Below are 26,336 nucleotides of genomic sequence, written 5' to 3'. Positions count from 1 at the left end.
GAGAGGGAAACAATGGCATAGGATTTGGGAGCCAATGGTGATGTGAGATAAAACGAGACATTGCTGCACATTGTTTACCATCTGTAATGCTGCACATCGTTTGCCGTACACTATTGCAATGTACTAAAGCAAATGCAATATTACCACAAAAAAGACTTTCCATTAGTTCTCACTGTGGCAAACTGATGTAAGCTTGTTTTTTTGTTCATCCTTTGCTCCTAAAATGGTTTCTGTCAATTCTGACATTAATCGTAGCTATTTTCGGTAAGTTTAACCTTTTTAGTGCATACATAGCGTGCTACTTGCGCTTCAAAACCCCATGAGGGGTAGCAAGCGCTTTATAAATACAAACCTTTTTCCCTCTTCTATCCCGCCACCTATCCTTCTCTACCCAAATAACTGAATACCATATCCACTACTCAAATTACTTCATATTTTACTATACTAATTTTCAACACTAATCCTTTATGGGTTCCGGTGTGGCGTGCTACTCACCAGAAAAGCGCTTCAACATCCATCAGGGGTAACAAGTGCTATATGAATGCAAACCTTTCTTCCCCTTTTATCCCTCCGCTATCCTTCTCACTCCAATTAACTGACTAATATCCACCACTGAAATTACTTTCATATTTCACTGTACTAATTCACCACTAATCCTTATTGGGCTTCTTGAATAGCGTGCTTCAACACCCCATCCGGGGTAACAAGCGCTATGTAAATACAAACCTTCTTTCCTCTTCTATCCTTCTGCTATCCTTCTCACTCCAAATAACTGACTAATATCCACCACTGAAATTACTTTCATATTTCACCATACTAATTCACCACTAATCCTTATTGGGCTTCCTGAATAGCGTGCTTCAAAACCCCATCAGGGGTAGCAAGTGCTTTATAAATACAAACCTCTTTCCCTCTTCTATCCCGCCACCTCCCTTCTCTACCCAAATAACTGAATAACATATCCACTACTCAAATTACTTCATATTTTACTATACTAATTTTCAACACTAATCCTCTATGGGTCCTGGAGTAGCGTGCTACTTGCCGAAAAAGCACTTTGACGCCTCGTCAGGGGTAGTAAGAGCTATATAAATGCATTTACAATACATTTAGATTTTTGCTTCTCGCGTTTAACATTTTTTGGAAGTTTGTTTCTTTTGAGACAGAGAAGGAGCTCTGCTTATCTGGAGCGGAAATGCATCTGGATGATGAAATACAGCACTGGGCAAGTTTAGGTATAAAAGTTGCTGATGGACACTCCCATCTGCATGACCATATATCAGACCCTCCAGCTTTTCGCGATTTTGCGATTCGCAAAATAATCGCGAAATCAGCTGAGGACCGCAATATTTACCTTTTGGGCCGCAAAATAAAATAGTGACATCTTATTGGCTGTAAGCGCACACGTCACTACGTGGCGCCATACAGCCGTAATAGCGGCCTGCTTCCTGAGTCTACAATGGTCAATACGAGCTTCAGAGGAGGCTTGCACTGTCAGTAACGAACCTACACCGTGAACCCGAGAGGAGTCCTAATGCTTGAAAGTAAGGAAGCTGCAATATTCGCCTGAGAGGAGTTCAAAGTCGTTGTTGTCAGACTAACTTATGAAACTGCCAGGAAAACGGGCATGTGAAGGTAAGAAAAGTGCACCGCCCTGGAGCCTGAAAGGGGACATGCACTATTTTCATTCCATCGATCTTCAAATCTGAGACGCCTAAACTGTGCATGGCGGGCCCTAACTGCAACCACAGGATAAAATGAAACACTGGCCGTGGGGCCTGAGTGGCAGTGAGGAGTGCCGGTGTTTCAACCACTGAGGTGCAGTTGTGCATTGTAACATTCTGCCCATTCAATTGACAGGCCTGGAATCAAACTCTCCCCACTCGTACAGAGTAAGCATGTTTGTTCCGAAAATATAATTTCCCTAACTATACCCAGACTGACCTAAGAATAATAAATTATTCTCTCCTCTAATATATATGGAAATATGTCTATGCCTCTTGTCTGATTTTCAGAGGAAGCAATCAAATCGGAGCCCTTATTGGAGACACAGACGGACAGGTGAGTTCTGCGCTAGCCCCAGGACAAAAAGACCCCACGGGTTATTAAAGGCACCTGTTTGGTCGTCAACCAATAAAAACATTGCCTGTCTGATCGCAAATCGTGATTTGAACCAATGTGTGAAAACATATCGATGTTGTTCCTATAGTAGATTTTGGGGAGCAGCAAAGTCCTGATAATTAAAAAAGAGCAGAATTGTGTGACTGCGGATGAAACTGAGAGACTGCCAGGAAACCGGGCATGTGAGGGTAAGAAAACTGCACCGACCAAGAGTCTGAGAGGGGACATGCACTAGTTTGATTAGATTGAACTTCATCCCTCCACTCGTAGGGCCCTCTCTGTGAGCATGACTGAACATGCACTCTGAACCGGGGAGGCGGGTTGAGCTCCTGCCGTCCCATGCTTCCACACCTGCCCTTCCTGCTCTCTTTACTGTGCCCTGTGATCCTGTTACCCAATGTGCCAACAGGGCCTCTTACCGCTGTAGGACTACTTGTGCTCTCTAGTCTGGTGCTGCTGTGCTCGCCAGACCCGGGGTGCCAGGCTCCTTTCCTGGTGGCATAGCTGCGGCTGCTGATGGTCATTGTTAGACCCAGATTGGGGGTTCCCGGTCTCATTGGCTCCGTTCCTGGTTTCTGTTGGTCCCGGGCCCTGTGTTTGGGGAGGCCTCGCGGGTTTCCTGCTATTGAAATGGTTCTAAATTGGACGAATGGTGCCAGCCTTTTTTATAAGCGTCATTTCAAAAGCAAACTCAACGATATTGCGTGCACCTGTGTGTGTATGCGTATAATTAACATTATTTAGGTGTAGGTTTATTTGTGTTGGTTAACAACCATTGAGCTTCACAGTCAAAGACCTCTTCCAAACTAAATATTGATCAACCGTTCACTAACATACAGAGAAAAATATCACGCTCAGAACCAAATGAAATGGCGCCGGGGCAAATAAAGTGCTACAGTAACAAAGAATGCCATTTGTATAGTAAGCTAGATGGTAAACTTGCTGAACTGTCGGGATAATTTGCGGCGAGAAGTCAACAGATGCTCGATAGGCCATCCAAAAACGCAACGCATAAGTAAGAATGCTGAATAGACGTGGTTGCATCTTTTGAGAGAGAGGTGTCACGCTGCTCCTGTACATCCCTCCAAATGAGAGACTGACAACTTGAAGCTGCATGTGTCTTCAGAATTCCATACCCTTAAGAAGGACCTCAGTGTCTATGTGGTCATGGGACTCCTTGGTGCCTGGCTATATCCTTATAATGTACGGTAGTGGGTGCTTTCACCACCGAAAGCGGGATGACTGGCAACTCTCTGCTGTTGTGCTTGGCTTAACCTATGATCCAGAATATTACCACAAAGGGGAATATAGCAAATAACATTTTAGACACTTTAAACATGTCTATTTCAGAGTGGAATACACTGCTAAAACATTTTCACATTGATTTAAGGCTGAAAAGGAATGATTACAAGTAAAATAAAGTGCCGCAATAATGCAGCACAATTTCCGTTTCTGTGCCACTAAATTTCCATTTTTGTGTCGCAAAATTTGCAAATCTATGCCGCAATATCCTGGGGGTCTGATATGTGTGCTCGTGTTGTATTGTCCCGTGGGTCAGTCCCCTGAATACCACAGAAGACCATCACTGCAGATGTTCATGCAAATTATCAAGTTGTGGTGTATGCTTAAATAATTTTGGGGGATGGCTTTCGGATGTAGGAGGGCACCCAGGCCTTCTTGGAGGCTGGATGCTTCCCATATATCCTGGAAAAGGTTTAATCCCAATGCCATCTTGCTCTGGGGAAAAGTAGTGAACAAGTGTAACCCGCTCCAGGAAGGGTTGAGGACTGTGATGTTGATATTTCCTTATTTTCTTTAAATAATATTAATATTAATAATAATGTTTTCCCATTAATCATGCTTAACTGTCACCCTGTTCATTCTTTTCTCCTGCCTATTCTTTCCTCCCTCCCTTTCAATAATGGTTTTAGCGCCTTGACGCCTAAGGGTATAAGTAGCGCTTTACAAGTGTCAAAAATAAATAAATAAATAAATAAATAAATCCAGCACATCGATTTGCATTAGATCACAATTTCTGAATATGTTGATCAATAAGCCATAAATTGTATTGGTGGTTCTGAATAGAATACAAGAAAGAATCAAATAATGCAGGACCTCGCAGAGTACTAAGGAGCACTGTTTCTCTGGTGCAGAAACTCCTATATATGCCCACAAACACATTCTCTTATGGCTGTTTTCAAGGCTGTATAGGGTCCTGGTGCTCATCCAGCCACGTAGGCCACTGAGGTCCAGATTTACAATATTTGATGCAAGGGAGTGCAGCAAACAATGCTGCTGCTCTGCCTTGCACATAAGGGAGAGAGGAGAAATGGCCATAACTACTAAGATGTGCATTTTTTACTTACTCTTTCCGATCTAGTGCACTTTTGCCTGCCATGCTCCGATGCACACACTCTTGTGTCATAGTGCAGTGTTGTGAGCGTTTTCTAAAGCATATGTTTGTATTGGACGGGGGCCCTTCCAGTACAAATACTATCTTTTTTATCAGATTTCCCACTTCATAGGTGTGCCGTACAACGAAGCACAAATGCATAGTTGGAAAAATATGGAGACATTAAAACAGTTCTTCTAGTTACAGCCGCCAAAAGGAGGCATAAGGTTTTGGCACAAATCTCTGTCTACGAATGTTAATAGCTAGGGATATGTGTCAAAGCGCATGGGAGGCTTCATGGAAAGGCCCATGTTGTACCACTTATGGAATGCCCTTTTTTTTTTTGCAAAGTGGTGCAAAGTAGCACATAGTGGGATTTTGCATTATTTCAGGGATATTTTTAAGTACACATCCAGGTTTGCAGGGGACAGTAAATCCCACCACAAATCTCAAGAAAATCCCAGCCCAACACTTGAAAAAATCCCACCGGAACACTTTGAGCGGCAATTGTGTTAGTTTTGGGCGCAAACCCAGGCTTAAGTGTTAGTAATCCTGTGCCCTTGTGTCTTTGGCCCTCTTGGGTTTTCCCTGTGTCCAGGATGGCCGGTTCAGCCCATGTGCGGTGATCCTTCTTCATGACTTACGTGATATATTCCTCGCAGATCTTTCTGTAGTTCTCTCTCTCCGGGTCACACCGCAGGTCGTCGTAGAGCTTGTTCATAAGGATGGAGGCAGTCATCCGAGTATTTTCAGTCAGGGGGAGGCAGATGGGCAACTCTGGGATCTGACCCAGGACTTTCAGGATTTTCCTCAGTCCTACATGGGGAACATAGGGGAAAAAGTAGGAAGAGAGCAGGGAAGTTAAATGGGGAGAACATAGGAAGAAAACAGGAGAAGTGAAAAGAGAGAAAGGGCAAAGGTAATGAGACAGAAGCAACACAAGTGAGAAAATCTTGGCTAGGCAACAGCAACAATCATAGAGAAGGGGACTGGAAAGAGTGCCAGAAAGAGACTCAACAGAGAGGGCAAAATGGGCCATGTGAAGGCGAGCAACAAAAAACGAATAGACCAAAGTTATGAAGGCTGCAACCAGGTGAAAGTAAAAGATACAGGAGAGAGATGAGTTTAATGTGTCACAGTGCTCTAAAATCAATGTACAGAGACATGTAAGACCACAGAACACAATCAGGGACAAGACAAAGTAAATCACTAGAAGACACTCTTGAAATAAGCGGATAAGAAAGAGAAGAAAGAAAGATAAAGAGAGAGACAGGCAATATGCTAGGAGGAAAAGAATGTGGAAAGAATCAGTAGGGAAGTAATGTGCGTGTGTGAAGTTGAGAACAGAGTGAGTGAGTAAGGGAGAAAGACTTGGGAAAAGAGAAGAGTCGAGGTGAGAAAAGTTTAAGCGTGTTAGAGAGGTGAGAGCAGAGAGTAGAGAAAGACAGAGCAGAGGGTGGAACAGAAAGAAAAGAGTACAACAATCTAGAACAAAACAAAATGGCTCAGCATTTTTTAATGTGCTGCAGGCCATGTGGCAGTGTCCATGCACTTCATAAGTGATTTAGCAGAAACCGAGCCTTAGGGTCTCTAACATATAGTAATGGTGAGAAAGTCACAAGTGTCTACTTTAGGATTGTTGGCGCCAATAAAATAGAATTTAATTAGAAGAAAGCTGGCTCAATAAGGTGTGACAATGGTATTAGTACTATAAGTAACATGACCATTGTTATGTACTGGTTGGGGAGCTGCCTGGTCCGAGTCCATTTACATGTAATTAAGCTCCAAGGCAAAATTCTTTGTGGAGGTAGACAAGCATATGCCGGAGCGCAGAATTTTCTGTTGTCATGTGTCTTGCACTTAAGCTGTGAAGGAAGAGGCGGCTCCTCCGTTAAGGCGGAGAAGCATCGCCCCTTTGCTTTTAAGCAGTGTCAGTAAAGGAAACACAAAATGATAATAACAAAGTTATCATTTTATGTTTCCGTTCTGCTTTGTGGGAGGGCTGCTCTGAGGAAGGGGGGTGGGGTGGTTTGCGCACTCCAAGTACGCATCAGGGTCGGACTGGCCGTGGCAGGCACCGGGCGTTTCCCCTGTGGGCCGCCAGGTGGGGGCCTGTTTTGTTAATGGGCCGGCAATTTCGGCCACCTGTAACAAAATCAGGCGAAACCGGCCCCTGCAAACAGCTCGGCCGCTCCCCTTGCCCTTCAGGGGGCGGCTGCGGAGCAGTTTGCCAAGGCCAGTTTCGGTTCACAGTCCGGCCCTCTGCGCAATGACTGTTTGGCCGGCCAGGTCTGGTGACTCTGTGGACTCTCTGTCCACTGCAGGGGCCTGTGTTCGACCTCATGGTCACAGGTTCCAATCCCGGTGGGTCCACTCAGCCTTTGATCCATCTGAGGTCGATAAAATGAGTACCATTGAGTTGGGTAACAATAAACATCTGTTATTAGCGCCAAGATGCCACGCCAGGGGCAAACGTGCGCTTTACAAATACACGTGTTATGTTATGTTATCTGGGGCCGTCCAAAACAGTCATGCACATTTCGGATGTTTTCCATATAGGCTGCATTACAGCTTGTATGGAGAACATGCCCAGGCCCCCATCTGGGTGCCGAGCTCTGACCAATCAAAACGCAGCGTTGTGATTGGTCAGGGGAGCCTGGGTGCTTCCTGGTTCCTGTTCGGCGCCAGTGGAGTCCTGACACAGAAGAGAGAGAAGGTGGTGAAAATGTAACTTAGTATTTTACCCCTGCTTCCGCACTCCACCCCCGATCAGTGCCGGCTGCCACTGAGGGGCTGTGTTTTATCCCAATTTCAGGATTACAGACTTCATTGCAGAACCTGATATGCATTAAACTGAGATGCTCAAGATAGGCCTGAGATCTACCTTGAAAAATAATGGAATTGTTCTTTTGACCAATTAGGCAGAGGCAGTTTATCAAGGTCAACTATTTACTGGAACTTTCGTTTTGTAGGGTTGCAGAAATTGGAGTCTTTTTGTACAATTTTATTTTATTGGTCAATTTTTATTTGTTTTATGCAATCAAAATGACAATGATAGTGTAAGTTGGCACACATCATTATGGTGTAGGAGATGAATTGACAATTATACATGTCAGCGGTTCTCAAGTCATGCAACATGTTCAATGATGCAAAGCACTTTGGTCTGTTAGAGGGCATTTCAAGTGAGGCACCATGCTGGCAGCTCTGCACTACCATTTCCAAACACTTGTTTTATAGCAGTTTGGTTAAAGTGTGAATGGAGACTATAACTTCTACAATGCATGACTCTGATGAATGAAGCCCAGGGCTTTAAAGATGGTGGGTGGGTGACATGGAGACATATGATATTCTTAGTGATTAAACTTCTAGATAGACGATGAAATTATGATGTATGAGTAGGGCACACCGTTTCACGGTATTTATATTTTTCTCATTTCCGTCTGTATTTATCCATATTTATTTTCGCTAATTCTACCTGTATTTATCCATATTTATTTTAGGTTTTGTGAAAAAATTAAGCTGAAATGTGTATATTTCTGCATTTATTTAACTTGTTAATTAATGTACACTCGTGTCTGAACGCCTGACAAGTTTCAATGATATATATACACACTAAGATGATAAAATATGCACTTATAAGAAAACATGCACATTTTAGTATCATGGTTGTGCAAATCTACTGTTCTTTAAGGCTCTTTACTAAAATTCCTTTCTTTTGTAAAACCCTTGCCTGTCAATCCGCCCTGCTTTTGGCCTGGCAGTCATGATTTGACAGCATTCAGAATCACTAAAAAACAACCCAATTTCCGTTTTTATCCACATTTAAAAATAAATGCAGACAGGAAAAAAAATGGTTTTCTGGCTGTATTTATCTGTAAAAATCAGGAAAATCGGAAAACAGGGAGCCTTATGTATAAGCCACACTTAATCCATTAGCTAGGTTGTATGTCATATAGCGTCCTAGATATCGCTCAAAAAGATGGTCCAGTTTTGTGTAGATTTCCTATTAATATCTCCAATGTTGCAATTGTCTTGTAAATCACATTTAAGAAATTCTATTTATGCCAGACGATGCACTGATTAGGTTATTCTGGCTCTATACCATTAGCTACGAAGGAGTCAAGAATGGAGAAAAGAACGGGAAACAGCAAAGATGTTCATGGAAATGTATTGCTATTCAATAAGAAAACACCCCCGCAAGCAATACAAGATCATCGAGAATTAGCACCAGGGCAGTCACGTGCATATTGGTCTACTTGTTCGAGCTCTTTGATAAATATTAAACTTTACAAAAACGTCGGACTCATGCAATTTTCTTGACATTTTCTGAGCATCCATGAAGCTTTGTACACAACGGAATCAACGTCAATGTGTCCCACTTACGTACCATGGTCAATGACGAAAAGGGTTCTGGAGTGGTCAGGGTTGCGGAGATTCTTACGGGGGATGTTTTTGTTGAGTAGGTTGAGTGCCTGGTCACGTCCATGTCCAGAAACTTGTTTGCTCCCCAGCATGTCCAACAGGGCCACAGTAATCATCCGCAGATCTTTCTTGGTGTCTGCAGATGTTGAACACAGGAGAGAGCTGGGTTAGTAGGTCTGCACCAGTAGCTGAAAGAAATAGAGCATCCATCCCCAACTGGTACTTCCACGCAGTACAGCCTAAATCAACTTATATTTTTTCTTCAACTCCCACTTGAGAGGTTTCAATCTTTGTGGGTATCCCAAACCTGCATTCTAATTACACTCACCTAATGTACCCAGGTAATAAATAGTTTATATGTTCTCTTGAAAGCAGGTTGTGCTGAAACGTATCAGCTCTACATTACTGACCCTTTTTAGTAGTTGGTAGGTTCTCGAAAGAACCAATTGTCACCTGTGCAAAATGGCTCTCCACCCATCCTTACCCATCTTCCACTTTTTCATACGGATTACAGATCTGCTCCTACAGTTGGCAATGTGGGTGGCAATCACATCCATGGCCTTTATGGGTGTCAGGCAAGCACCAGCACCCCTGGGATATACGTCTGTGTTTTCGCTGGTGGTACACATCCAGCAGTGTGTTACGACCTTTACAACCACATTCCTCTGCCTCTTAACACATCTGTCCTGAACATTGCCTCCTAAACTACAAGATTACTGCAGTGGTAATTTGAAGGTATTTGTGGACTATCTCTCTTTTTTTAATATCATTAGTATCTCTGATTAACAGGTATTGTGCGAGAATGTCAAATAGTGAACTTACCTCCAAATTGGAATGATCAGTTTGGGACTGCTACAAGAGCCAGGAATACAACTGATTCAGAAAAGGGGGTGGTGATGGACAGAGTATCTGAATTAAGCAGAACACTCCTACCCAGTCAACAGATCAGGGCTAGATCCATCACCGTTTTTTAGCTCACTGCACCATCCCAGCTCAGAACCTGGCTACATGCAAATTAGTCTGTCCCTGGCCTAGTGCATCATGGGAACAGGAATACAACTGAGGCCGTTTACTGAGACAGCAGACAGACATGTCTGGTTAAATGTGACTCCTTTGGCTCAGCTTGCAGAGAACGTTAATTTCAGACAGAGTTAATGCTATTGTTCACAACCAAGAGTGACCAGGGCTAGCTGCTGTTGCCTTTTGTACTCATGTTGTTTTATCTTTTTGTCCATGTCTGTTTCCCGTTTATATCCTCTTTTACTGTTTATACTAATTTTTCAACTCTCTTATTCTTCTAGTCCGCTTGTGGGCATTGTGGCGTTGGATCCATTGCGCTTCCTCTCATTCAACTGTGTAATTACTGAGCAGCAGCCACTGGAATTCAAGGGATGTTGGATGCAACAACTTGGTGATGCGTTTTATAGACTGGAGAGAGAGAACTGAAAATCTTCTTTGTACTGGAGGACGCACTAAAAACAAACAAGAGCCCGCCAGTGGAATTGCTTCCATTTTGGGAAGGTTATAGTCGATAAAATTATGCCAATGTTTTTTCCTCCAGGTTTAGCATTTACCCTGAAATGTATTTGGAGAATGTTCCATTACCATCCAACTAAAATTAGGCACTTCATTTGGAAGGCAGTCACAGATGGTATATTGTCTCCTAAGAACTGTATGACAAGGACCAGTGTGTGCTTGTGTTTTGCTGCTATATCTTTATAAAATTAGGAAACTGTACACTGCGGAATGCCCTGTAAATATTTTGGATGTGAAAACAAGGGCTTTTCAGCACAAAGACACACCCATTGCTTAGGCCTGGCATGAAAAGCGATGAAAATTGCCTGGTAACATCATTGGAGCAGACATTGTCACTGAGCCATGCCTACCTTTTGTGCAGTGAAGGATCTTGGTATCACTTGTGCTGGGAACATTAAGCATGGTTTCTTAAAGTGATCTAAGACACTGGGTTAGTTAAACCTGACTTAAGAGAGTTCAACTCTGTTGTATTTGAGATTCTGGTACTATCCACCTGTGTTGCCTGGGCAGTACTGACTACACTACTACGGGTCAAGGCACTACATGTAAGACTCTCCCCTCGCATCCCCATTGTACCTTCTTCTGCAGACTGTTTTAGGAGTACACTATCTGAAATCACATCTGATTTTACTGCAATCATCGCCCATAGGCAAGTTGTATGTTCTCAGGTCAGAAAGGTGCACAGAGACAGGAAACAGGTGATGGGGCTACTACTTACCCAGGACTATAGCCTCCTCCTTTCCATGTTCTCTCTTCTCCTCACCGGTCAGAGAATCAACAATGGACTGCACCAGGCTGCAGGTTGCCAAGGCAATCTCTTCATGGTCCACAGACATGATCCGAACGATCTTGTCAAATCCAATCATGTGCACAATGGCGGTCGCCTGTAGAAGAAGCAAGATGTGCAGATGAGGACCAGGCAGTCCAGGGTATACCCCTGGGAAAGCAGAGGGAATGTTAACAAAAAAAGTACGATATGTTGCGAAATGTTTGAATATTGTTAATTTGAACTTTTGCCTTTTGGAGAACATATTTGTATTATTATAATTATTCTGACTCTTAAAGATATACAACACAATTGTTCGCAGAGCATGGCGCCGCCCCCTCGTTAACGACATCCGTATCGGAAAACCACCAGGTATTTACCACAACAGTGTACTATTGTAGCCTGCCTGAAGTCCAAGAAAGTGATGGGGATCCATTCTGCAGAGAAGTGCAGGTGAGCACTGTAACTAGATCACAATAAGTGAAACTCTGCGATTGAGAGGATGGGTGTACCGCCTAGAGGCACATGGATAGCTCGGGGTTTCTCCTAACAACAGGAGGCCAGATGGATGAACTACATGGGCAGAGCTAGATTTCTGTGCAAGGAAGATTTGTGAATCGATAAGAGGATGGATGTCTGTGCCTGATGACTGCCAGGGTCTGAATGTTATTGAAGGAGAAGTCAGACTGGAAGAAGTGTCTGAAAGAGGAGTAAGCCTTTGAGAGAGCCTGTGCTTTCCCACCTTTGGGGAATCCCCTTGAAAAAGGCTGCCCAGGATGGGACAAACTACCAAGGTTAACCAAACACTTATGTAACAGGTGTTCTCAGTCTGAGACAGTATCAAGGGTTGCTCAATTATGTTATGTTGTGATCATTTATGTTATAAGTTATGTTTTGTTATGTTTTGTGCTTTTGTATAGCACACACCTCACCCGGGAAGGTGTCCTGGCTAGTTCAACTATCACTCTCGAAGACAGAATGTCCCTGCATCCCTTGGTGATACAGTGCCTTGAAATCCAGGAGGCGGACGAGGAGGACAAAGTCAATGTACAGAAATGCTGGGTCACAGTATGAAGACACCAGCCCTGTGACTGGGTCTGGGCATTGGCTTTGAAACATGACAGGACAGACATGATCCTGATATAGAACTTTCTTTTCAGCATAACCCTGTAATTTCCACAAGGACTGGGGGAGAGTCATTTCTTAGTGCCTCTCACAGGCCCTGCACTATCTAACCACTATAAGGACCCTCATTTCTTCTAGTCGTGGGCAGTACATCAGAACTGGCAAAACTCACCAACCAGGGCATAGATGGGGTGCATATCCCTTAGGGATTATACAGAGTTCAGTTATCTTGCCCCAACTACTCTATATTATGTATCTGCGTGAGGGCCAATAGGTCTATTATGCTTGTGATTTCTATGTGATTGTGTGTATATGATTCCAAAAATGAACTCAACGGAAAATAACCTATGAGATGTAGTTTTTGTAGTAACTTTTAGTAGGAACGTTCTACCAGTGTAGTTAGACTGACTGGTTTGCTGCTATCAGTCACCCCATTGTCAGTAGCTGCTGCTACAGGACGGGGGTGGTGGGCGGGGAGGTGGTATTGAAAAAGACAGGAAAAAAACACCGACGCCTCTCCTCCGTCTTCTTTATCTTATCTTCTTCCTGTCCCTGGGCTCCCAGGCTCCCTAAGACAATCACAATCCCTAAGACAATCACAATGCTGCAATGCTGCATTGTGATTGGTATGAGCACCGTGGTTTGGCACTCAGACAAGGCAGTGGGAGCCTGATTGCTATCTAAGCAGAGGCTTAATAACATCTCCATAGATGCGCCAGAGGAGTATCCTTACCCTCGCCTGGTGGCCAGTGCACATTCCCGACAACGTCCTCACTGCAGCCAGAACGAGCTCCGGGTCTTTAGTGTCCACCAGTTGCATAAGAAGGTTCACACCGTTGTTCTGGAAAATGCGCTCCGCTCCGGCATCTTCCCTGCCCAGCACGATGAGGTTGTTGGCAGCCTGAGAATAAGAGACATAAGAACCCATTTAACACAAGCACATGGAGAGCACCAGAGAAGGCTCCCAAAGATCATGCCTTGTGGAGCACATATGTCTGCACCAGGGCCCCACCAGCCCTGTCCTCTGATGTCAGGGGTAGCAATAATGAGGACAAGTGCATTGATTTCCCTTCCATGCCCAGTATGAACCATAACGGTGCCGCTTGGTCCCGCCTCGGACTCACCTTCTCTCTTTTATCTTTCTCGCTGTTCTCTTCCAGCAGGATGTCAAACATTCTCTGCACCCTGGAGTCCGTGGAGAACTGCACCCGAAGCTGTGTTGAGGGACAGAAGACGGGGAGGAACTTGTGAACATGATGGGACCCAAGAAGTATGCACACCAGCTTTCATTCTTTCAAACAGTGCAAAGATATGTCTGTTTCACCCGGACAGGTGATATTGATACACCAATGCTAAACTAATGTCCAAAAAAAGGCTGCAGATGGTTAGGAACTGTCAAAATTGGAAATGGCACATGGTGCCTGGAAGGAATATGACACACACTGACGTTTTGTACAGTGACTACTTGGTAGATTTCTACATTTTCTGACTGCCATACAAATCAAGCATAACACCACCAAACTCACTATTCCAAATGCAAGACCCTCGTCTTCACCATGAAGAAAAACACTGAAAAACAGAAGACAATGCACCGGTTTAGCCATGCAACATCCTTATGCTCACCCACCCCACACCAGCCACCAATCACAGACAGCCAAGACTGACCAAACATCTCTTCTCTCTATACATAACTCACCCTTGCAAATTCAAGAGACTAAACACATTGTTTTGACTACATCCTGAGCATGCTGAACACAAACTAGATAATCAGTGTCAACACCCATGTCCCTTAGCGCTTGTCCTAAACAAAGCAAACGCTCTCCACACCGACAGCAAGCAAGCAAAGAAACAAGAAAGGAAATGACCCAAAACCCAACTTGAAGAGGATCTGGCAAATCGACACTCTGCTGCACGTGCAAGAACCTCGCTCCTCATTACAGCCAAAGTGACCTATTTTCAGACCATGATCTTGGATATGCAAAGCCACAATCAAAATCATTGAACACGGGCATCCCAAAAGCCAAACCATCAATGCTCATCTCGGCAGGAAACTGTAATGCCGTCTTCAATACAATTACCAAGGTCAGTCAGAACATCAAAAACATCAAGGTAAACACCCCCATCCCTCCTCACAACAAATTCACCTCCTTCAAAACTTACACTCGCTCGGCCCTCTCTGACCTCCTTCCTTCCCTCAAAGCCAAGCCACCACACACACGCATGACATCCTCTGCTTCAATGGAGACAGGCTACCCCCGCTGCTAAACCTAACCAAGGCTTCCCTGGTTCTTGCGTTGTTCCTCAGCACACTCAAAACTGGACAAATCCTCCAGCTGCTAGAAACAGCCAGTCTTTATGCCAAAGGTCAAATAAATGAGAACTACCACTGCTGCATATAGATATGTTTCTGTCACATCCAGGTCGCAAAGTTGATGCAGAGAGTTGGAAAATCGTTTGCTGTAAGCTGTCGTGAAGTTGATGCCATTTACTAGCCTGGTTTACGTAATACAGCAAGACCTAATATGACTGCCAGGAAACGGACCTCCCACCATTCTCAATGATAACATAAAACTACGATACTAACATAAACAACCTATATTTCCTAGTGACATTAATGGTTATCACCTAGGATGCAAACATAGTGTATGCCACACCACAATTGTTTTTTATTAAGTGTAACTTAAGTTCTTGGCACTGGAACAGCGCCTCTGTTAATAGTGGGCATAGAATCTAATACTTTTTACCAAATAAACACATAACATTTACTTCAACACAGCCATTAGCTCTACCTGCAATGGCTAGCAGCGTTAGTGGTTTTGGCGTTGATATAAAGGTTTTGTTGATACGAAGGTGTCACCTCACTGCACTGATGAGAACAGCTCAAGTCCAGAGGCATGCATGGAGGTGAAATAATCATCAGTTCCCAGAACCTCCAATGACTAGGAACACGCGGGACCCTTTAAGTAGCCCCTACCTGTTCTTGGATGTGGGTGCCTAGTCGTCGTAGAGTCTCTTGAAAGGTTTTGTTTTTGGGCTCAATGGTGGCACACCGCTGGACATCTCTGAAGGCTTGGTCGAGCTTGCCCAGTTTTTCTAGGGCCTGGCAGCGCCGGAAGAGGGCTTTGACATCTGAGGGGTCCACGTCAAGAGCTAGGAAGGGAAACATTCACTTTGAGTCTTGACTATTGTTTCTCTACTAAACATTATAAAAGCACATTGTCTGCAACAGAACTATAGTCACTCAAGTGAGAACTCATATTTACCTTGTCTACCACTGGCTTCATATCCTTAAATGAAACACTAGGAATCATGCATTACAATTCCTCTTCATCTCCAGTATTGTATTTCTTTTTTCAGTGCTAACTCGCTTTCACAGGCCCACTTTGTAGCTATTACTTTTTATAACTCGTACTGTTTTTTTAACCTTGACTTTGAATATGCCTGGTCATTACGAACACTGTTGACAGTCCGGACCCTTCACCTACAAATCATTGATTTCAGGTGTGCCAGTCTGAAACACTGCAAACGTCTAGGACTGGAAATAGTGTCCGTGATAACTTTGAGGGAAGGGGGTCACCCTAGCTTTATCATAGGTAAGATACTGTTTACCTCATTAAATAACTCAAGCATACACCTCCTCTCTGCTTACCTTTTGATGCATCTGTCGCTGCCTGCAAATAGCTTTCCTGTGAAATCAGAGAACAATGAGGTTAAACACCACCAGAAACAAACACATCAATTCAACAAGTCAGGGGCTTTGGAAATACGAACCACAAACAGAATCCCAACAAGAAACACACCCTTGAAGGTCTTGGATAAATTGTCCTTAACTACTGTCTAGTCCTGAGACAGTGATACAGCAGTGCATTTTTGTTTAATGAGCTAAACATGTTTGTATTAAATTACGCAGTACATGTTAAAATGATGATTTTGAACCACCCTATCGAATGTGAAGTATATTATTATGTAACATTCAAAGGTGGGAGACTTGGGGTCCGACCTGTGAACAAGCACTTTGCAGAGAGATGACAATCTACTATAGACTTTGAACATAAACCTCCCAGAGGAGGCTTGCACCCATCCCTGTATCGGGCACCCTGCAGGGGGTGGTGTTCACCTGTGAGTGGAAGGGAGGAAAGGGAGGTGGGACTATAGTTTCTGAAGAGGAGGTGTTCAGAAACGATAGGTGTTTAGCATGAGGATGGGCAGGCCAGAGAAATGATGTGAGTGCTGCAGCAATTGGGCCATCAGCCTGCCAGTCGGTGTTTGCAGCAATGGGTTGAGTGCAACCTATCAAAGGGAAGCTTGCAGTGTGGTGTTGAGCCTGTGAAGGAGGAAGAAGCAGAAGAGTTTGGAGTGCAGCTTGTGAATAGGACGATTAACAATAAGGTGGTCATTCAGCCTGCGGAAGGAACCCTTCAACAGGAAGTGGGAGTACAATCTGTGGGCGGGTGGCCTGCGGGTGGCCAGGTCAGTCGAGTTATTTTGCTCATTTTTTGTTCGTTGTTGTAGAAACATGATACCTGTCATTCCTATGTTCAGTTCAAATGCCCACGTTTGTTGACTGTACTCTCCTCTTTTGTCTACCTTGTGAGTTACGTTCTGATGTTACTGTTTAGTACTTTATGTTCGTGGAATTATTTAAACATTCCCAATGATAATATTGAATGAATTTGTATTCACAAAATGAGCTTTAAAAGAACTTACGTGTACACTGAGTTTCTAATAGCATGTCTGTGTCTGATTGGGTCTTACATACACTTAGAGCGATTGTTGCCTACCGGTTCTTCCTTCCATTATTGTATTTTCCCTGCCCTGGGAATTTCTATCATAGCAGGGGGTCCTCGTTATTGACATTTTAAGGGGAATAAGACAACTGACTTGCTCATGGTGTACTAGCGCCATAGTCATAAGGGCAGTGGAGGTGGGGCCATGAAAGTTCATGTTTAGAATCTATTGCTTCTAATGACAACCATGCAATGCAATGGAATAGTGTAATCGATAAGGTGGAATGTGCTGCATTATGCAAATATATATATATATTCCAACCGCAACCCGTTCATAATAAAACAGGCTCCGACGCAGCACAGGGTCCAATTTTAAACCGCCATGTTTAATCCGGTAAAGCAGCCATTGTGACGCGTTTCAGCCGAGGCCCCAGCCTTTTGCACACGTCGGGCGCCATATTGATTTCACTATTTAAGCTGTAAAACAGAACACGTGATGCATAGATATAGAAAACAGTGTAAATGCAACTCTTTCAACTTTATAACTACAGTATTTAAACAAATTTTATCTAGTTTTTGTTAAAGCATCATATTTTGAACAATAGCAACAATTACATCATGCAAGTGCATAAGATCCTGTGATTGCAAGTTTGATGCTTACTTAGCCAAGAGGACCTCCGGTTAAATACTCAATATATATATATATATTGAACGTGTGTTGGAGCTAAGCAGCAGTGGACCCTTTAACCCCCTCTCAACCTCCTCTCCCTCGCCCCCCGCCCCGGCCAGCACACTGAAGGCACAGATCAGAAATGCAAAAAGGTTTTAAAGCGAGCGTGGTCTGACTGAGCGCACCTCAAAAAACATTTGTTTGGCATTTTTTGTTTTTAAAGAGCCGAAACGCCAGCACGAAACATGGTCGGCCCAGCCCTCAGCTGTTACCTTCCCAGCCTCCGGGGAAACGCCTGGTGTCCAACCGGGCCAGTCCAAGGCTGGTTTGAAACAGGTCTTGGCCTCACCCCCCAGGGCATTCACTGCCCACATTATGGATGTAGAAGGAGCCGCGGCTGTTAACCAGAACCACAGTGTGGACAACTGAGATTGTGCCCAGCACAGTGTTTATGGAATGGACAGCAGTTTCCAGCGCTCCATTGGGAGCCCAGCTCGATACTAAAACTATTTTCCAAATGCATATTTCTAAATTGAATATTTCTAAAATCTTAGTGTCGGTCGAGTGACCTAGTAGGCTAGTAGTGGATTACTTCAGGGATCTGTGTTTGATCTCGTGGTCACAGGTTCGAGTCCCTACAGATCCAATCAGCCTTTCTTCCTTCTGAGACTGATGAAAAGTGTTTCACTGAGTTGGGTAACAATGAAAATCTGTTAATATTGTGGCAAGGGGCCCAAGGGTGAACCTGCACTTTACAAATGCATGTGATGTTAAAGGCAAAAGTGCTAGTGGATGAGGAGTATCAATGAAAGAGCTGCGTCCTGGTCTCTCTCTTCTTCACTCTCTTTACCTCCCTCCTGCCCTGTGTGTTCCTGTAGGGGCCTCTTATGCCCTGAATTTTTGCTGCAGGGGAACCTTTTCACGTAAGAAACCCTGGTATGATCTCTGCTGACAGGACAGTCCCCTCCACCCCCCAAAAAAGAATAACTCCTGCATCCGCTTTCGGTTCCCTCCTTTTGAGATCATGGCCTAGATTTCCTAACACTTTGTTCCTGGTTTGCAGCACAAAACTCACAAAAGTGACTCAAACTGATGTAAAGTGTTGAATTGTGAGTCACTTTTACAGAGTTGTGGCTCTCAGAGGATAGGACATCTTGATTTGGTAACAGACAGGCCAACACCAGGACTGATCTCCGAGCATTCGCCCCATCCTCTGTGTCCTCACCTTCTTCAGGAAGCAGGCGGCCCTGTTCTTGTACAGCACGGCCTGCACCTTCTTGTCCTTTATGAGGCCCAGCGCCTTGGTGTAGCTCTGAATGGCATTGTCGTAGTCGTTGGCTTGGAAGAACTTATTGCCCTCCTCCTTCAGCTGCACAGGGTCTTCCATCTGAAAGAGAAGAGGAGACGGGGACTGAGTGAGATTGAAAGGACTGAACCTCAGTAAGACATGGACCCTGGGGCTTCGGCCCAATCCTAGATCTGTGCATCTCTTCTGGGGCCTGCAGTATCCATCAGAAGGTGCTACTGAATGGGACTAGTTCATCAAGAAGCGTGGTTTCGCCGTGCACAGAGCTGTATCCTTCTTTCTTCCTTTTCCACACAACTTACTACATTCTAGACACAAACTAACTGTACTCTGCTGATCATGCCGATGTATTGTTGTAACAGTGTGGGTATGGTTCTTGTCTTGCCCGGGCTATACCTTCGGAGTTATAGTGATGACCGCTCTTTGTATGGCTACACAAATGATCCTGTAATAATGAAACACTTCAACAAAACACAAAAGACCTAACAAGGACTCTTTGCTTGCAAGTTGATGTAGAGACGATGAGTATGTCTTGAGCAGCAGTCCCAAAGGTATGCTTTACCATGTCATGACCTCTAGCCATGCAGCTGCAGTCAGTGCACTGATGAGCTCTGCATTGCAGTGCACTGATAAAGTGTGTACAGGTTCATCCGGGGGCTAGATTAAAAGATCCTACAGGGCACTGGTCATTTTTATTGATTTTGAACCTTTAACTGTTGCAATTATGGAGCATCACTTGTGAATGCAGAAAGACTTTTCACTTTAGCTATAACATGTTCCGACTAGAAATGTATTTCCTGAGCTTGATTGACGGGTTAAGTGACGGGGCCAAAATATGTTCACTACAATATGCCTGCTCGCTTACAGCACATGCCTGTGAGGCTGCTGACCTACTGAATATTGGTGACAGCTGTGATGGCGTATACGACCAGCAATGCTAACCTTAAATTAAGAAGGCAGCAAAGCTCTGCTGTGTTACCCCTTCCCAAGTCAGTGGGTCTCAAACTTGTTTCTGAACCTAATGAACAGAAATACATGAATTTAATTTTTATGTCTCCACTTTTTTGTAGGTCTGGTGTTAGCCAAAGCATTTTGCTTTTACTAAATGTATGTACTGGATGTATGTATGTATAAAATATACTTATTTTAAGGGATTTCTGTCTGCTCTTTTCATCTCTTGGTCTGTTGTTGTGCCATTCACATTTTTTTTCCACTCACAGGCAGCGATCCGACTGAGGTCTGAACATTAACTCTATAAAGTCTGTACACATTCTATCGACAAAAACACACGTCAGCATCCTTATCCCCAAAACAAAGAGTCAACCCGTCTCGCGCATTCCTTAAATAGAGTCTCGCGCGTTTCTTAAATAGAATACACATATTTGAGGTGCGCTTTGCACGAAAGGATTGAAAGAAATAAAATACCTTATCAGCGAGGCGGCCCCGTATCTCTCTCTCTCGTCCTCCCAGAGACTGCTCTCGGGGGTCTCCCCGCAGCACATGGCGGCGGTGCCCTATCAGCTGTCACTCTCCTGACCTTGTATGGGCCGGCTCCTGGCATCTCGACCCCTTCACCTGTCACCGTCACCTGTCACATGGTGCGGGCCCGGTCCCCGTGCTGCTGCGGGGTGCAGGGGAGGGGCACCCCAGCCTAACCCCCTCCCCCGAACTCTCTCACCACTATATGTCCCTCAAGCCTCCAGCTTGAGGCCTGTCGCTGCATTTCCAAATTTTAAGAAAAATACCCAAATATTGTATTTTCCTTCTGTGATGGTAATTTTCCCTGCAGCTCTGCTATCTATCTCTGACAGATTTTGCCTAATAGTGTAGCCGACTCTGTTTTAAACTGAAAGAACACGCGCCTTGCTGCGTGGACCTTATCCCCGCCGGCAGCGTAAAGCAAGACGTTTCCTCCTCACTGCAGCAATGGAACTTCTCTCGAGGGGGTTGGGGTGGGGCGGAGTATATTTATTTGCAATCCTTTTTCGGCTGTTCTAAAACTGTGCTAGTTAGCAGCTGCTAATATTAAGCAATTTAGTTAATAGGTATGAGGTTGCTTGTAGAAATTAGATTTTATTAATTTCTTAATGCATCTTCTGTGATCCTGTGTTGATGAGAGCTGTCATTCTGTGCGATTCCATGGATTAAAAATTGTAGTTATTCTCTTTTTCCAAAATGTCCCGGTTTTTGGTTCTAAAGATCCGGTCACCCTACACCAAATCGCAGCAGGTGTTGAAGAAGACAAGGAAAGGGAGGGCTGGCAGGGAGTGAGGAGAGCGCATTGGCGAGAAGCGGAGGAGACAAAATGAGTGCCCCCCCCCCCCGAGAAAACAACCAGTCGGGGGGGGGGGGGGGGGGAAGTGGGGGGGCAGTGGTGGGGGAGCCTGGATGGGGGCCAGCAAAACGAACCACCGCTGCTGACAAGCAGATAGTGATGACGGTCAGAGAGAACGCCTGTCAGGGCTCCTGAAGGAGGGTGGCACCGGATGTAAAGGATGGCCACCGAATGTGTGGAGAATATATATGGTTCACCAGCCGCCCAACTACCCTGATGAGAATTTGTTAGGAGGGAACCTAGCAGCAAGCAGTGAAGAACGGTGCCGCCCTCCAGGGCCGGAAAGACCTATGTGGCAGCCTGGCAGTGCCCGATGGGATGGCCTGACAAATCAGTGTGGGGGCCAGTTATTTAACAGTGTGTGTTGATTGGGCTACGGCCAGGTGGGCCAGTTTTACTGTTGATTTCACTGAGATTACCACATACATTGCCAGCAGCAAACACAAATGCAAGCAGGCTCCCATACCCTACAAAATACCCATAGAGTATTTTCGTAAGCTCAAAACTGGCCTGATTTGAAATTGGGTCACTTTCTGACCTATCTGGTTTGCTAATGGGGACCACTTTTATTTTGGTGCCTTGGCTTATTTGTTTCCCCCAGTACGACCCTGCTGCCCTCGATATTTGAAACACGTGCTACACTAAGGCCAGAAATGCAAGTAAGCCACCACACGCATTCAAACGTGGGAGCCTGACTGGAGCTTGGTGACTTAGGACCGGCTTCAAATAACACTTGTAGTAAGTCACTGCTACCCAGGGTGTGAGCTCGGGGGTTACTCGCTGGTACACAGCGTTCACCCACTATTTTTACAGGGTGGACGCCGTCCCCACTGCAAGAAGTTAGGCCCCGCGGGTCACGTTCAGCAGCGCCTGTACGTTGCCTTTCCTTTTCCAGCAGCAACGTGCAGGCAGCGAGGGAGCCTTTTTTCACCTCGAGCTGGGCCGAAGTTATGGGGCCGTCTGGCCTCCTTTTGTATGCATATGCGGCCTGGGCGCCGCCTAATACCTCATACTTAATTGTAAATGCCACAGAGGGAAACAAAGGCATACAGCTTGCATTCTCTTCACAGGTACTTAAAAGAGCTATGCTTTTGCCTTTGTTCTGTCCCTGTATATAAATGCAGAGACTGTAAGATTGTCAGGTGGTTTAGTCTGTCCCAGTATTTACACAAATAATTTAAATAACACTATTTTATTTCTTTTATAGCGCTATGTCGTGACGTCATGAAGTAATTTGCATACTGTCTTACTTGGTCAGTCCCCCCACTTCTTTTGATAGGACTTGTGCCCTGCTGCTACCCTTCCATAAAGGCATTAGACATTTTTTTTCAACCTTATATCCATGCTTCCCTCTTCAAAACATGACTGCTAGTGCTTTAAATGGGAAAGAATAAGTGCGGGTACTCTCCAAATTGAGTGGTAGACTATGGGTGGTGTTTGGGGCGGGGCTAGGGGAGCACATTTAATGGGATCAAGACATTTCATATTTTTCCATTATGTTCAATAGCAAATAGCGTGGGCTCTTTAAAAAGAAACCTTAACATTAAACAGCATGATAGCACTCTATTTAAGTAAAAAAAACATATGTCAAACATCAGTAAAATGGACACTGCACACAACAATCTCACATACAAGCACACACAGTAACATACGAGCACTCATGTAAACACAGCGTTCAATGCCTTTTTTTTTTGCAGACGCTTACATCCGTGAATGTTCACCCTGATGTACCTTGATTGCCATCCGCCATGCCTCACTGTCGCTATCACCCTATTCCACCTCATCCTGACTCGAATCAAGTGCAGGCTTACTCTGCTACACATCATGCAGTCTTCACTCACATTTTGTACGGGTCATGAGTTGCGGCAGTCAGCAGGCCCTGTCACACTCCTACGTGTGATTGACTCCTGAGGGCTTTTAATCATCACCGTGTGATGCAGCCCTACTCCAAAGTCTGGGGCAGCTCTGAATTAATGCAAATTAGCCTCTGCTGGCTTAGTTAACTGGGGCGGATTCTCCACTAAGGCGGAGGAGCGTCGCCACACAGGAAAAATAAAATGATGATAATAAAATCATTTTATTTTTCATTATTGGCTATGTAAAGGTGCGGGCGGGGCTGTGCTTCCCACAGAGCAGGGGGAGGAGTGGTGGCACACTCTAAAGTGCTCAAGATGGTTTGGCCGGCTGTCTTGGTCTGGCCAAACAGTCATGCGCACTTTGCATGTTCTCCACCCGCTGTATGGGGAACAGCCATGACAACGCAGGGATTACCCCGCACTGCCATTACAACGCAGGGATTACAACGAAAGTAGTTACAAGGACTTTTGCTGGAGGGCGCTGTTGGATAGGGAATAGTTTAATTTTCTATCCAACACCTTCCCTACTGTCAACGTGGGCTGGAGTTGGAATAGAAAATTAAACTATTCCACTATCCAGCGCCCTCCAGCGAAAGTCGTTGTAACAACTTTCGTTGTAATCCCTGCGTTGTAATGGCACGCGTAGTAATACCACGTGTTGTCATGACATACAACCCGCTGTACAGCCGGGGTGGAGAACATGCCTAGGTTTCCAGTTCCTCTCTGAGTGCTGAACCACGGCACCCAGATCGATCGTAACACTGCTATAATGCAGCGTCACAATTGGTTAAGGGAATCTGGGAGCCAGTGTGCCTCTGGTTTCATGAGATCACTGACATAATATCGAGGGACAGAATATCGACCATCAAGAATATCGTTGAAAAAATATCGACAGACAAAATATAGAGCTTCTATCTACAAACAGGTAAGTACCTAAATTTCGAGTTAAAAATATAGTTTACTAAAATATAGTTATTAAAAATATCGACTTTACTAAAAACAATGTTAAATTAAATTAATATTAAAAATTAATTACTAAAACATACTTAAAAATACATTAACTTATAATAATTAAATAATTAATGAAAGTAAAAAAAAAAGATTCATATTTGTTAAAACATATATAGATAGTAACTAAATATAATTAAATAATAGCCAATATTATTAACGTACAATAACAAAAGTGTAAAAATTACTATTCCCACTCCAAAGAGTGCAAGCGTAGGGAAAGCGTTGGATAGCGTAGGGGTTAAAATTACTATTCCCACTCCAGTGAGTGCAAAAGTACGGAAAGCGTTGGATAGCGTAGGGGTTAAAATTACTATTCCCAATCCAGTGGGGGCTACAGTAGGGAAAACGTTGGATAGCGTAGGGGTAAAAATTACTATTCCCACTCCAGTGGGTGCAACAGTAGGGAAAGCGTTGGATAGCGTAGGGGTAAAAATTACTATTCCCACTCCAGTGGGTGCAACAGTAGGGAAAGCGTTGGATAGCGTAAGGGTAAAAATTACTTTTCCCACTCCAAAGAGTGCAACAGTAGGGAAAGCGTTGGATAGCGTAGGGGTAAAAATTACTATTCCCACTCCAGTGGGTGCAACAGTAGGGAAAGCGTTGGATAGCGTAGGGGTTAAAATTACTATTCCCAATCCAGTGGGGGCAACAGTAGGGAAAGCGTTGGATAGCGTAGGGGTAAAAATTACTATTCCCACTCCAGTGGGTGCAACAGTAGGGAAAGCGTTGGATAGCGTAAGGGTAAAAATTACCTTCCCACTCCAAAGAGTGCAACGTAGGGAAAGCGTTGGATAGCGTAAGGGTAAAAATTACTATTCCCACTCCAAAGAGTGCAACAGTAGGGAAAGCATTGGATAGCGTAGGGGTGAAAATTACTATTCCCACTCCAGTGGGTGCAACAGTAGGGAAAGCGTTGGATAGCGTAGGGGTTAAAATTACTATTCCCACTCCAAAGAGTGCAACAGTAGGGAAAGCGTTGGATAGCGTAGGGGTAAAAATTACTATTCCCACTCCAGTGGGTGCAACAGTAGGGAAAGCGTTGGATAGCGTAGGGGTTAAAATTACTATTCCCACTCCAGTGGGTGCAACAGTAGGGAAAGCGTTGGATAGCATAGGGGTTAAAATTACTATTCCCACTCCAGTGGGTGAAACAGTAGGGAAAGCGTTGGATAGCGTAGGGGTTAAAATTACTATTCCCACTCCAGAGAATACAACATTAGGGAAAGTAAATACTTCATATATTATTTAAAAATTTAAAAATGAATATCTATCAATAATTAATTAAAAATAATTAAACATTTTATATAATATAATAATTAATATATTAAAATTACTAATTAACAATAATTATTTCAATTGATCACCTATTAATACAAATTAATTAAAAATTAACAATTAATTATTTAGTAATTAAAAATTATTTACCAATTATTTCCAATTAAATAAATTTAAATGAATTTAATTATTTAATTAATTATTAATAAATTACTTCCCACCTTATTCCCCTATAAACCCACAACCTCCTACAGAAAATAAATTATTAAAATGAACATAATTAACAATTAATCAATGAAATTACATTAATTGGCAAATAATTTTTTTATAATTACCCATAAATACTTAATTAATAATTAATTCTAAATAAATACCAATAAATAATTTTAAATATTTAATTAATTATAATTTTACTTCTCTCCCAATTCCCTATAAACCCACAACCCGCTACGGAAAATAAATTAGTAAAATGTACATAATTACCAATTAATCAATTAATTAAAATTAATTACCAATTAAAATGTAATTAATTAACAAAAGATAAATTAATTAACAATTAATTAAAATTACTATCAATAAATAAATGTACATATTTAATTAATTATAATTAAATTACTTCCCACCCTATTCCCCTATAAACCCACAACCCGCTACAGAATTACGCAATAATTATAAAAACAAAATTCATTAATTAAAATGAATTATAACAAATACACACTTTTCACACATATTATAACATAAAAATACACTATAAAAAATTAGATATTATTAAAAAATCGATATTTTTAACTATA

At 43.5% G+C, this 26,336-nt stretch overlaps 1 protein-coding gene across 2 annotated transcripts in view; it reads right to left on the bottom strand.

Annotated features, from left to right (window-relative positions):
- The window catches only part of LOC147729838 (protein unc-45 homolog B-like), a 93,552-nt gene that overhangs the window by 54,595 nt on the left and 12,621 nt on the right, over positions 1 to 26,336 (bottom strand). Inside the window, exons 1-9 of one of the 2 annotated variants that reach the window (XM_086954741.1) lie at positions 20,491 to 20,509; positions 18,985 to 19,146; positions 16,012 to 16,048; positions 15,337 to 15,512; positions 13,487 to 13,576; positions 13,096 to 13,263; positions 11,190 to 11,355; positions 8,901 to 9,071; positions 5,158 to 5,329 (exon numbers count right to left, since the gene is read on the bottom strand). In XM_086954741.1, the coding sequence (XP_086810867.1) occupies positions 5,158 to 5,329; positions 8,901 to 9,071; positions 11,190 to 11,355; positions 13,096 to 13,263; positions 13,487 to 13,576; positions 15,337 to 15,512; positions 16,012 to 16,048; positions 18,985 to 19,146 (1,142 nt within the window). In that variant the 5' untranslated portion in view covers positions 20,491 to 20,509. Of the gene's footprint in view, positions 1 to 5,157; positions 5,330 to 8,900; positions 9,072 to 11,189; positions 11,356 to 13,095; positions 13,264 to 13,486; positions 13,577 to 15,336; positions 15,513 to 16,011; positions 16,049 to 18,984; positions 19,147 to 20,490; positions 20,510 to 26,336 lie in introns of those variants that run through there. The other variant, XM_086954740.1, reaches the window with a different exon arrangement.

The sequence above is a fragment of the Lissotriton vulgaris genome, chromosome 2_1 (assembly GCF_964263255.1).
Source record: "Lissotriton vulgaris chromosome 2_1, aLisVul1.2, whole genome shotgun sequence".
NCBI classification, from domain to species: Eukaryota; Metazoa; Chordata; class Amphibia; order Caudata; family Salamandridae; genus Lissotriton; species Lissotriton vulgaris.
Note: the sequence above shows the minus strand (reverse complement) of the source record. Positions and strands in the feature narration are given on the sequence as shown.